At 34.8% G+C, this 14,042-nt stretch overlaps 1 protein-coding gene across 1 annotated transcript; it reads left to right on the top strand.

Moving 5' to 3' along the window:
* The first annotated feature begins 606 nt into the window (after positions 1-606).
* Positions 607-1,127, top strand: LOC138908474 (uncharacterized). Its single transcript, XM_070199143.1, has 2 exons — positions 607-961; positions 1,045-1,127. Exons 1-2 carry the CDS (start codon positions 607-609, stop codon positions 1,125-1,127), a joined length of 438 nt encoding a protein of 145 aa, XP_070055244.1.
* The last annotated feature ends 12,915 nt before the right edge of the window (positions 1,128-14,042 follow it).

Raw genomic sequence — 14,042 nt, 5'->3', positions numbered from 1 at the left:
TAGTTCAGAATCAACCTTACAAGTACAAGGGCGCGGAGGTAAGTAATTAAGGATAATTATAGGTGAGCAAGAACATCAAAAATTCTTTCGGGTATACGATGTAATAAGCTCGCAACTTTAGAGGAGTCAAAGGGTCTCTCTTAAGTACTATAAAATAAAGACTAGCTGAGTGAATAAGTAAGAAGGCTTCAACTTAAGCATAGTGACATAAGGAAGAAATGGTCTTGTAACAACAGTCTCACAACAACATTGTATGCACTCCATAAGAAAGTGGCACCTATCGTGGCTAATGAATGGAAAAAAAAAATCAAAAGATGATATTTGAGATCATATGAGTTATAGGAAATTTCAGTATTTGTGGGAAATGAGATAAGCCATGTATTCATGCAACAAGTGGCAGAACGACCATGAAAAGTAATTGCTTATCTTTAAAGACAACTAAGAAAGCACGAGAAGAATTATCCGACCCACGATTTAGAGTTAGCCGCGGTGATTCATGCACTAAAGATGTGGAGGCACTATTTGGATGGAATTCATGTTGATATCTATACGGATCATAAGAGCCTTCAATATATCTTCAATCAAAAGGAATTGAATTTACGCCAAATGAGATGGTTGGAGCTACTGAAAGACTACGACATTGATATTTTATACCATCCGGGGAATGCGAATGTAGTAGCTGACGCCCTCAGACGTAGATCTATGGATAGCCTGTCATATTTACAGCCAAAGAAGTATGAGATAGACCATGAGATTCATCAGCTATCTAGTCTTGGAGTTCGATTACTGGACTCAGGTGATACCGGAGTTACTATTCAGGACACAGCAACATCCTCTTTAGTAACTGAAGTGAAGGAACGCCGGTATGAGGATCTTGTGCAAGCTCATTACATAGATACATCCCATGAAAAGGAGAATACACCATTTGAGATTACAGGAGATGGAGTCCTCAAATATCGAGGTCGATTATGTGTTCTAATGTAGCAGGGTTGTGCCAGCAAGTTATGGGAGAAGCTCACTATTCTTGTTATTCTATTTATCCAGGAGCGACGAAGATCTATCATGATATCACGGGAATATACTTGTGGGACGAAATGAAGAAGGATATAGCAGAGTTTGTTGCTTAGTGCCCTAATTGTTAGCAGGTTAAGATTGAGCATCAAAAACCCTGTGGATTGTTACAGGCTATAGAGATTCTGACTTGGAAATGGGAAGTGATTAATATGGATTTCATCATAGGCTTACCTCGTACCCAATGTAAGTTCGATGCTATATGGATTATTGTCGATAGACTTACAAAAATAGCCTATTTTCTGTCTGTCAGGACTACTTACTCAGGAGAGGATTATGCAAGGCTTTACATTATAGAGATAGTACGACTTCATGGTATCCCTATATCTATTATCTCAGATAGAGGTGCTCAGTTTATAGGTAATTTCTGGAGGTCCTTCCAAAAAGTATTGGGGACTCAGGTAAGTCTTAGTACAACATTTCATCCCCAGACAGACGGTCAGGCTGAACGTACTATTCAGATACTGGAGGATATGCTACGGGCTTGTGTGATGGACTTCAAGGGTAGCTGGGATGATCATCTTCCACTTATTGGGTTTGCATATAATAATAGTTATCATCCCAACATTCAGATGGCTCCATACGAAGCTCTTTACGGACGAAAGTGTAGGTCTCTTATAGGATGATTCAAGATTGGGGAAACTAAGTTAGTAGGACCAGAGTTGGTACAGCCTTGAGAAGATTAAGCTTATAAGGTAAAGGTTATTAGCAGCACATAGTCGTCAGAAGTCCTATGTAGATAATCGACAACGAGACTTGGAGTTTCAGATAGACGACTGGTATTCCTAAAGGTATCACCGATGAAAGGCGTTATGAGATTCGGTAAGAAAGGAAAGCTTAGCCTTCAGTACATTGGACCTTATAAGATTATATGTAGAGTAGGACAAGTAGCATATGAGTTAGACTTTCCTTCCAAATTGGAGTTTGTACATCCAGTATTTCATGTGTCTATGCTCCGTAAGTGTATTGGAGATCCCTCTAAAGTCATTCCAATTGACGATGTTCAGGTTACAGAGCATCTATAATATGAGGAAGCTCACATTGCTATACTAGATAGACAAGTTCGGAGATTAAGAACTAAGGATGTGGCTTCGGTTAAAGTACTTTGGATTAACAATAATGTGGAGGAGATGACTTGGAAAACTTAAGAAGAAATGAAGACTAGGTATCCTCACTTGTTTCCACTTCCGGAGGAGGATCAGACTGAGACATCACAGCCTTTAGGTTGGTAGCAGTACCGTTACAGAGGAGACTCTGCCAAAATTTCTATATATTTCTGGGTGTTTAACATTCGAGGACGAATGTTTCTAAAGGGGGAAGATTGTTACACCCTGTGCGTCCCAAGGTGACGTAATGAATATAAGACTTGTTAATCATTATTTAAATGATTTTAAAGTCATAATATGACTATATATGATGTTTGGATAGAAAATATGAAGTTTGGGAAAATCGGATTAAAGTTGCGGAAAAACCGACTAAGGATTTGTCTTGTAATAGAGTTTTTTGAGAAATATATTCCGTGTACTATATGAGGTTTTTTGGGACATATTATATACCAAATTGAAGGTCTTGGAATGTAGTTTCCAACTCTCTTAACCGTTCATTCATACGACACCCGGATAAAATGTTTTTAGTGTTGGAAGAAGGACGAATGTGCCAAGTAGCACCTTTTGACTTTTCAAACAAAATGGATATTTATATCCTTATCTCGTTTCTTTCTTCAATTTTCCAGAACACACAACCAAATAAGACCTCTAAATTTACTCTTAAGCTCTCTGCAAGAACTTCAAATAATATTATCATCCCGGGCATGGCATCAAGAAACTATAACATTAAAACGATCCCTACGACATAAGTATCGCTATATCACCTCTCTTTTTCTTTGTAGTTTGAGTTTTGGAAGGTAATTAATAGTTAAGAAAATGTGTACTTTCTGTATTTAAGTATTAAAATATCAAGGAAGGTTGATAAATTAGTTTTCTAATAGTTTGAACTCACGGGATGGTGATCGGTAGCTGTGAGTTCGAGTATTCACTTGTAGCAGACTGTTTTGTGGATTGTTTTGTGTTGCTATTGGGATGCGTGTTTTACTACTGTTTCGTGGAGTTTTGGAGGAGTAAGGTTGTGGAGAAACACCACATAAATTTATGATGGTGGGCTGGTCGTTCGTCGTAATATTTTTGGGCCGTTTGACACTACTACGGTGGTCGTTTTGTGTATGAAGAGATTGGGGTGTGTTGGGCTGTTTTGTAGTATTTTATGGTGTATATAAAGTTGGGAAATAATGTATACATGTTGATATTGTTGTGTTTGGTGTTATCTTGAATTTGAAGGAAGTAAGGATTATAGGGGAGATGCTGCCCGTTTTAATACAAAATAAGTTTGTCGTTCGTTGTGCGATAGTGGTACCTTTCGTAACTTAATGATAGTGTTATTATTGTTGTTGTAGATTAAGGTACGAAGAGGCGAGTTCAACTTGGTGATTGAAAATATTGTGATAAGGTATGATAAGGCTATCCATTCTTTTCTTTTGGCATGATCCATATGATACAAATGACACATGCAAATGCGGAACTTTCATAAATGACTCTATTCATAGAAGTACTAGGGGTGCCTATGTTCTTGATTCCCCATGTGTCCTATTATTATATCTTATGTTCATGGGTATCATAAAAATACGTAAGTTACTAAAGTTTATCCGAAGGTATATTGATCTTATGACATTCCGAGAAATCTTAGTGACTTACTTCATTATGCATTGCATTCATTTATACATGTACATTGACCCATGACCAGATGGCATTATATACACGTATATTATATATATATGGGATATGGGAAAAGGTTATGGCGTTATATACGCAACACCACCTGATCAGCTGGTATACGTTGATGATTTCGCCCACAATAGCTGAGATGATATGATGGGATGCCCTCAGAGGCTTGATGATATTATGTATGCATATACTTATGCATGGTATGATATTCATATGCACATGCATGACATTATAAATATTTTCATAATTCACAGAGCTATTCAGACTTACAGGTTGAGTTCCTTACTCTATGTTTCTTTCATGCCTTACATACTCGGTACTTTATTTGTACTGACGTCCCTTTTTCCTGGGGACGCTGCGTTTCATACCCGCAGGTCCCGATAGATAGGTTAAGAGTTCTCCTAGTAGGCTATCAGCTCAGTAGAAGGTATTTGTGCACTCCACTTGCTCCGGAGTTGCCTATTTGGTCAGTATGATTTGAATATGTATTGATTGGTTCTTGACATTTATGTACTCTTAAAGGCTTGTAGACTGATGACATGTATATGGATACTTGTATGGCCTTATCGGCCTATGTCTTGAGTATACAAATGATCATGTCGGCCTTATAAGCCCGTATGTCACATATATAAGTTTCTATATCATGTTGGATCGTCCTATGTCTAGTATTCCCTTATGTTTTATTCCCGTTGTCTCATGACGGCCCTTCTTGGCCACTTACCCATGACAGTATGATAAGAAAGATATGTTACGTTGGTTATCGGCTGTGTAAGGCACCGGGTGCCCGTCACGGCCCTGCGGTTTGGGTCATGACAAATATCATACGAATGTAGTCGAGTCTCTAAATCACCTTAAACAATGCTAAAAATACGAATTGCACATCGATTCAAACCTAATGAACTTTAAAACTTCAAACTTCTACATCTGATATCGAAACCTACCAAATCAAGTCCGATTGACCTTAAATTTTACACAAAAGTCATAATTGACATTACGGACTTACTTCAACTTCCGAAATCAGAATACGACCCTGATATCAAAAAGTTCACTCACGGTCCAACTTTCCAACTTTCGCCATTTGACGCTAAGATGACTTACGGACCTCCAATTCAACATCCGAACACGCTCCTAAGACTAAAATCACCCTACGGAGCTATTGAAACGAAACTCCATTCTTGAGTCATGTTCACACAATTCAAGCTACGGTCAATACTTAGAGCTTAAACTTCCAATTCAGAGACTATGTGTCTCATTTCACTCCGAAACTAAAAATAACTCCTCCCGGCAGTTACGTAACTACAAAATAAAATAAAGGGAGTAATAATTAGGGGTTTGGGTCTAAAACTCTCAAAATGATCGGCATGGTCGTTATAGAAGTTATTCATACAACTAACTGAATTCAATCGAGTTTCCATAGCAAAACACAATCCATTTCATATAAAAAATGAATAGGAAGAAAATCTAGCTTGAAATATTTCAAAGTGTGGAGGTATTTGACTAAAGTGCAGGTCCTAAACCTAAAAGGGTAGATATATGACCGAAAATCGTTGATTGTGTTTTCATAGGATATGCAACCAACAGTAAAGCATATCGATTTCTAATTCACAAATCAGAAAACCCGGAGATTCATATTTATTGGTGATACAATCAGATAATGCCGAATTCTTTGAGAATATTTATTCTTATAAAAAGGAATGTGAGTCGTCTAGTGAAAAATCTAAGTAACTAAATGAGGTGAATTCAAGACGTGGTAAATGTTAAAGGACAACTACTTCCTTTGGACTAGATTTTCTAATAATCTTGTTGGAAAATAAGCCTCAAACGTTTAAAGAAGTTATGACTTTCTTGAAAAAATACAGTCAATAGTGAGATAGAATCCATATTAATTAATCATACTTGGGAGTTAGTTGATCTTACTCTAGGGTACAAACGGTTAGATTCAAAATGGATTTTCAAGAGAAAAATAAAGGATGATGGCACTATTGACATGTATAATTCAAGACTTGTTGTCAACGAGTGTAGACAATGAGAAGGCCTTGACTATTTCGACATATACTCGTCGGTTATAAGTATTACGTACATATGAATGTTAGTAGCATTTTCTATTGTATACGGTCTTGAAATCCATCAAATGGATGTGAATACAACCTTTTTAAATTATTATTTGCAATGATTTATTTTATGGATAGTTATATAATTTCCAGTCCAAATGAGGTAGTGCCTAATGTCACCGGGAACGAGTTGGTAGGGGGGCTGAGATCTTGAGAATGGATCAAGGAAATCCTGATGCTCCGCCAGCCATTCCTCATGTTGAACAGGCTATGGGGGATCTGGATCTAGCCTTTCGATTGGGGCCGCCGAGCCCAACAAAAGAGACTCTCGAAAGTGAGCTTGGAGGAAGAAATCCAAATGGAATAACCAAGGGTTTGTGGTTCCTAAAAAAGAAGAGAAGGTATGCAGACGTGTTAAGTCTCTTTATGGACTAAAATAAGCACCCAAACAATGACATGCGAAATTTGACCAAATAATACTGTCAAATAGTTTCAAAATTAATAAGTGTAAACAAATGTATTTACATTAAGAATACTCCAAATCATGTAGTCATTATTTGTCTATATGTGGATGATATGTAACAGATAACGAATAATAGAAAAGGCACATGAAATATTTAAAATGTGGGGACGTTTAGCTTATGCATAACAAAAGCCAATGTTAGATATGATGTTTGTATTATTTAGACAAACTAGATGATAATTTTTGGACCCCACAAATTTTTAGTGGATATTGATTTGGTAGTCGGTGAATGCATTACTTGTTCAGTCTTAGTGAAGACTAGTTGATGAAACTACCAATTTGGAAGTTGGTCACATGCCTTTCTCGAAAGCTTGTTTTCTTTCTTTATATTGTTTAGTTCTTTTATGAAAGGATGTTACTTCGAAGGTTGTGACATTTCGTGAAAAGATACGTCAGTATATTTTTGTATGGACATGACTGTTCTTGAACGGATGTATTAATACGTTGGTCTATAATATGGTGAACCAAACGATAAAAATGATAAAAATCCATAGCAAGTTGAATTTGCTTCATGAATGAAGGTGTTATAATTTGTAATTTGTATAGACGTGTATTCTATTTATGGAATATGAATAAATAGAATACAAATGCTAGTAAAAAATGGAGTAGTCACGAAATATGTTAAATATTAAAAAGTTGTGGCCACAACTAATGCCAACCATTCCAGTTGTTATTACGATATAATATTGCTACACTAAGTGTAGTCAATAATCTGATATACAATAGAAAATCAAGACGTATTAGTCTACGTCATAAAGAAGTTTATATTGAACTATCATGACAATGAAATGAGTTTTGAGATATTTGAAATATACTCAAATTATGCTTTGTACTATAATAAGTATCATGCGGTAGTGGAAGGGTATAGTAATGCAAATTAGATCACCATTTTGAGTGTTTATAAACTCACAAGTGAATATATTTTTACAGTCGGTAGAGGAGTGATGTCTTAAAAATTATCTAAATAAACGTGCATTGCCTTCTCTACAATGGAGGCTGCATTTATAGCCTTAGACAAGGTCGGGAAGAAGTTGAATGGCTCCGGAATTTCTTGAAAAAATTCTATCGTAGCCCAAAATATTGGCACCTATATGCATCCATTGCGATGGTCAAGCGACAATAGGAAGGGTTGGGAGCATTATGTATAACAAAAAATCTCGTCAAATACGATGAAGGCATATAACCGTTAGACAACTACTCTCTAGGGAAGTTATCATAATTGACTATGCAAAGTCAAGCGATAATATGTCAGATCCACTTACAAAAGGCCTAACTAGAGAGGTAGTTGAAAGATCATCGAGGGGAATGGCACTATGGCCGAGGACAAGTCATTATGGAGGTAACTCTACTTAGAAGACTGGAGATCCCAAGATCTAGATTCAAGGAGATCAAGAAAAGTCATTAATAACGGTTCAACATTGTCAAATAAAATTTTGTTGGTCCATTCTCATGATGAGACAATGTTCTGTACCATAGATAAAGCGTTAAGACTTTTTAGTGGTTTCTAAGTTTGATACGAGGTATATCAAATAGTGTATCTGCGGGATAACACATTTAGGACTCACCCTTGTATGTGTGAAGTATTAGCCGCTTCAAGGAAAATTCTGTAAGGCCAATTCTCTATGCACCTATGAAACCAGGCGGTGTTCATAGCCGAAACGAACACAACAATGAGAACCAAAGACGGTTAAGGGATGATCGTGTGACTTATGGTTGTCTAGGTATACACCAAAGTTCGACGATTCAAAGATATCAAATCTACCGATTGACCGAGTATATCCGATATAAGTTCACTACGGGAAGTTCAAACGGAAACTTACTTATCCAGATGCGATTAATCCTTGCTTGCGAATCACACAGTTTTCATGCACGTTTTGATACATATGACTATTCCCTATTCATGTGGGTGATTGTTGGGTTTTTTTTCTAAAGGGTGTGAATGAAAAAATGGAAGAGTCACCTCTTGGATTTCACCTCTTCATCTCGCCCTTTCATTGTTTATAAATTTAGAGGCTTAGCCTCATTTTTATATATAGAAAAATCTGAAAACTTCTCATCTCTTCTCTACATTGTTGCATAGTTTTTCCAAAACAAACATATAAGTGTCAAGTGAGATTTGCTCTATTTGTTGAGTTCGCTGAAGTTTTGTAATTTCGATTGCTAGTATTACAGAATAGTTTTTTCGTTCTATCATGAGAGGAAGTAATCCATAACCTTGGACAATAATGAGGGGATTAAATTTATTAAGAATATACAAATAACTTATGGGCTCGAAAATTATTTTATGTTTTGTTTTATTGAAATAACATTTCTTTAGGTCTCTGATTGTCCGGTTTCGAACTCAGTGATACTAACAAGATGTACCAGACATCAGTTCACGGGGAAAAATTATTAAGATACAATATTTTAAGTAGAGTAAGTTCAGCATGGTATTTATAACTCTCTCATTTATTGCAGGAGAAGACATTGTTTTTGTTGAAAGTTTGCATCTTAATCTGTACAGAGGAAGGGAAAGTGATTATAGAAGAAACAGAAACCTCGGCGTGGAAACCAGCAGTTCCAAAACCATGGGCAAAGACATTTTATCCAGTGTGGACCCAATAACCTAATCAAATATATCCACAAAATCCCATGTATGAGGACTGAAATTCAAACAAGGGATCAGCTTCTCCTGTATTATGTAATGTACTGGAGGACCTCTTGTGCTCTCATCCCATAACGTTTCCACCATACTTAGCTTGTTCTTCAAACAAAATATCTTCTTTTCCCATGTCTAATTTATCAGCCCTAAGGAATCAAAGCTACTTCACAAGTTTAATTCTATGTTCACCATATGGATAATGGATATATGGTGTACATGATTTATCGCGGAGTAAATTTTATGAGTGGTCATTCAATTTTGTCTTCATTACCTAAAAATTATTTTTCTTTATTTTGTTACGTAAAAATTATTTAATTTTGTGTTCATTACCCAAAAATCACTTTTTTTTTCTTTTATTACACAAAAAATATTTTAATATGCTCTAATTATCACAATAGCCACTTTGACCAGATTTTACAAACCTTTCACCGAAAAAATCTATTATACCCTTGACATTATAAATCCTCTCATTTATGCAACGCCTTCTATATTATATACTATATAATATACTTTTACTCATATATTTTACTTATAATTAAAACAACTTAATATTATTTTATTTATTATTTTTATAATATAATTTTTAAAATATATAATTAATAGCATTATTAAATTTGTAGGTAACATTGCCGTGAACAAATCTCAAGTCCACATTCTTAACCATGCTTAATAAAATATTTTTAATGAAAATTATAAAATCAAAGCTCATTGATTTATCAGTCAAACCATACCCATTAATCCAATAAATAAAATACTTACATTTAGCACAATGACACATCGGATTAATACTTTCAAATAAATAATATTAACAGATAAAATTTTAAAAACTTAATACTAAACACAAATATCTTTGAAACTTTTTCTAAAATTCTTCTTAACTGTTAAAAAAAACTACCATTTGTTAAAAAAATCTATTTTTATTATTTCAAGTAAATATTAAAAGATAAATATTTTTATTATTTTTATATTTAAAATATGTTCATGTTTGAATATGATTAAACAAATCGAGTGCCGTGAAAAAATTAAATGTATGGATATATTATAAAAATAATAAATAAAATAATATAAATTTATTTTAATTATAAGTAAAATACCTAGGTGAAAATATATTAAATTGTATATAATATAGAAGGTGTTACATAAATGAGAGGATTTATAATGTCAAGGGCATAATAGACTTTTCAAGTAAAAGTATTATAAAATCTAGCAAATGTGATTTTTTTGATAAATAGTGCAAAGTAAAATGATTTTTGTGTAACAAAAGAAAGAAAAATGACTTTTGAGTAATGAATACAAAGTTGAATGATTTTTACGTAACAAAAAAAAGAAAAATGACTTTTGTGTAATGAATACAAAGTTGAATAATCACCCATAAAAATTACTCATTTATCGCGCTTAAGATATATTTGGATCAAATATGAGTTAAGTAGGGGGGTCATAATCCTATCTGTCAAACTCAAGACCACTTCTTAAATAGTTACTTGTAACCATTTGGCCAATTTTTTTACAACATTGATTATTTTGGTTCTTTAATTTATTTTGTAGTTGAAGAATTAAGTATTGTTTTAAGACACTACGGCGGGTTTAGATCAATCTGTTCGCTTGCACCCTTTTAGCCCAGTTTAGCTCAAAATACTTTATCTAAGTTATCTTAGATTCTATCCATTAAGACATATTCATCGTTCATCCCGTCAAAGTTTGGATAGTTACTCTCTTGCTGTCCGGACTGATGCCTTTCCTTTTAACGTGAAAAATGGGCATCCCTTGAATCAGCTGCTCTACATTTTGGGCTATTTTGTAACCTATTAACCTAAGATCACCAGTATATCTACACCAGGTTTCAAAGCACACATTGACAGTACTTAATTGAATGGGGTACCAAGAAATTAATGCATTGATTTGAATCAATCAGGAATCCCATATTTTATGGACTTCTTTATACATGCAGTACTTCAAGTAAACATATGAGATTGAAAAGTCGTTGAGCACAAAACACAAGATTCTCGCTAGTTATTTTTTTATATATACATAATCTTTGGTGAAAAATAGAACACGCTAGCCAGTTTTTGGACTGATAATTGAAAAATAGTCAGCGTTTGCAAAGTCATTAAAAAATAGCCACTATTTTGCTGCAACACGGAAAGTTCCAGCATAATATACTGGAGATTGGTGCACATGTATATAAATGTCCAGCATATTATGCCAGACCAGTATATTATACTGGAAATCCAGTATATTATACTGAAATATTTTCCGGATTTGGAACAGTATTTTCGTTCAAATTTATCTTTACATGAAAAGTAGTTAAATTTTGATTACTTTTGAAACTATGATTATTTTTCAATTAGCACTTTTAAATCTGACTATTTTTTAATTTTACCCTAATCCTTGCCCTATTAACTTCAGCATTTGAAGGCCTTAAACTGAAGTTTTATATCACATTAAGCCTAAATTATGGTCAAACTCAGCTTCAGTGCAAGAAATATTTACCACGTTCGAGACATTTTAATTCACGCCACATATGAGTTCTTTTTATTTTTTGTGGAGTTGCCTCTTTCGTTCTTGTCATCGCAATACTTGAATTGGACAAAAGGATTTCTAGAATGTATTCATGGCCCAAGGGATGGGTGGTAAATTGTAGGTCTAGTTTCAAATGTGTGTTTATGGTTCTTACAACACACGTTGATGCTCCTCCATTGAAAACTTTTAACGCATCAAAAAAAAGTTAAAGGAAAAAAGAAAAGAAATATAAGGCTGCTTATTGTCAAACTCTTTTGCACCACAAAAACAGATCCTTTGTATTTGAACTTGAAAGGAAAAATAATGCACTCGTAATCTACATTTTTTTAATATTCTTCACAATTTTTCACAAAATAATAATAATAATAATAATAATAATAATAATAATAATAATAATAAGTAATAGTAGCATCTATATATATATATATATATGATAGTATAAAATCTACTTTGACTACAAAGTATGCAACCTGTTGGTATATAATTCTTATTATAAATTTTAACTAGACAAAAATTGAATAAACTATCAAATATCAAATCCTAAATAATTTTGGTTTTTACTCTAACTTTGATTTTAATTTTCTAATATCACCTCATAATTCGAAGTGTATGCGTCTGACTTTTGGAGACTTCTCTCCAATCTTCAGTGTGATGATGCACTTCTCATCTATCTTTAATTTTTTTATTTTGTTGGAGCCAAATATAGAGCAGGAATGCGAAATATGGGTTCGGCCGGATCAATAACTTTCATTCAAATCCTATATTTATTTTAAAAGTTTATTGAATATGTACAAACTATTAACTTATAACTCAATAACTTAAACAAGCTAGAATCACAAATTCATAAACTTCAAATCTTAGCTCCGCCTATTATTAGAGCACTTTTATCTAACCTTCCAATGTTTTTTTTTCTTTTTTATATTGGTATAACGACCTGGCCGGTCGTTTTGAGTATTACAGCCATGTTCCCCCATATACTACTCAATTTATACTTTATAGTTGTTGTAGGACTGTCGGGATAATTGGTTCGAGTCCGGTGAGGTTTTGGAATGAATTGGAACATTTAGTTCCAAGGGTTAAAGCTTAAGTTGAAATAGTTGACCGGATGTTGATTATGTGTAAACGACCCCAAAATAGAGTTTTGATGATTCCAATAGCTCTGTATGGTAATTTTGGACTTAGGAGCATATCCGAAAAATTATTTGGAAGTCCGTAGTTAAATTAGGCTTGAATTGGCTAAAAATGGAAATATAAGTTTGGAAGTTTGATCGGGGAGTTGACTTTTTTATATTGGGCCGGAATCCGAATCTGGAAGTTGGAATGCGTCTGTTATGGCATTTATGACTTGTGTGCAAAATTTGAGGTCAATCGGACATGATTTGATAGGTTTCGGCATCGAATGTAGAAGTTGAGATTTCTTAGTTTCATTAAACTTGAATTGGGGTATGATTCATGGTTTTAGCGTTGTTTGATGTAATTTGAGGCCTCAATTAAGTTCGTATAATGTTTTAGGACTTGTTGGTATATTTGGTTGAGCTCCCGGGGGCCTCGGGTGAGTTTCGGATGATTAACGGATCAAATTCAGACTTAAGAAAAATGCTGGAATTTTTCTGTTGCTGGTGTCTTCGCACATGCGCATGAGGAACCGCAAGTGCGGCCCGCAGAAGCGAGCAGCCCTTCACAGAAGCGGACTGGGAACTACTGGGCAGGAACCGCAGATGCGGAATTTTGCGCGCTGAAGCGCGGCCGCAGAAGCGGTGACACTAATCACATAAGCGAAAGGAACCGCAGATGCGAAGGAACCTGCGCAAAAGCGCGACCGCATAAGCGGTCCTGGACATCGCATAAGTGATCACTGCTGGCCAAGGCTGTCTCGCTATGCGAGCTTGTTACGCAAAAGAAATGGTCGCAGATGCGACCTAGTGTCTGCAAATGCGGAAACGCTGGGCAAAATGCCTTATATTCGAGGGTTCAATATTTTTTATCCATTTTCGGATTTTGGAGCTCGGTTTGGGAGATTTTGGAGAGAAATTTTTTCACACAACTTGGGGTAAGTGTTCTTGACTCCCTTGTGATTATATTTCATGAATTAATCTTCATTTTTTGTGGATGATTATTGAATCTTCAAGAGAAATCAAAGGAAATTTCTATAATTTCATAAAACGAATTTTCTAGTTTACCGATTCGGAGTCGGATTTGAGTGAAATTAGTATGGTTGAACTCGTAATTGGATGGGTTGTCGGATTTTATAAGTTTCGTCAGATTCCGAGATGTGGGACCCACTGTCGATTTTTTGAGCGAAATTAGAAAAATTTATAAATTGTTAAATTGCAAGCATTGGAGTATATTTTGATTAATTTGCACGTTGTTTGACTAGTTTTGTATCATTTGGCGTGGGATTTAGGAGATATGAAGGCATTCGGAGGTTGATACGTGCGGAATGGAATTTCTAGAGTATT

This window comes from Nicotiana tomentosiformis, chromosome 3 (assembly GCF_000390325.3).
Source record: "Nicotiana tomentosiformis chromosome 3, ASM39032v3, whole genome shotgun sequence".
Taxonomy (NCBI): domain Eukaryota; kingdom Viridiplantae; phylum Streptophyta; class Magnoliopsida; order Solanales; family Solanaceae; genus Nicotiana; species Nicotiana tomentosiformis.
The sequence above is the reverse complement of the archived record's forward strand: the minus strand, read 5'-3'. Positions and strand labels throughout refer to the sequence as shown.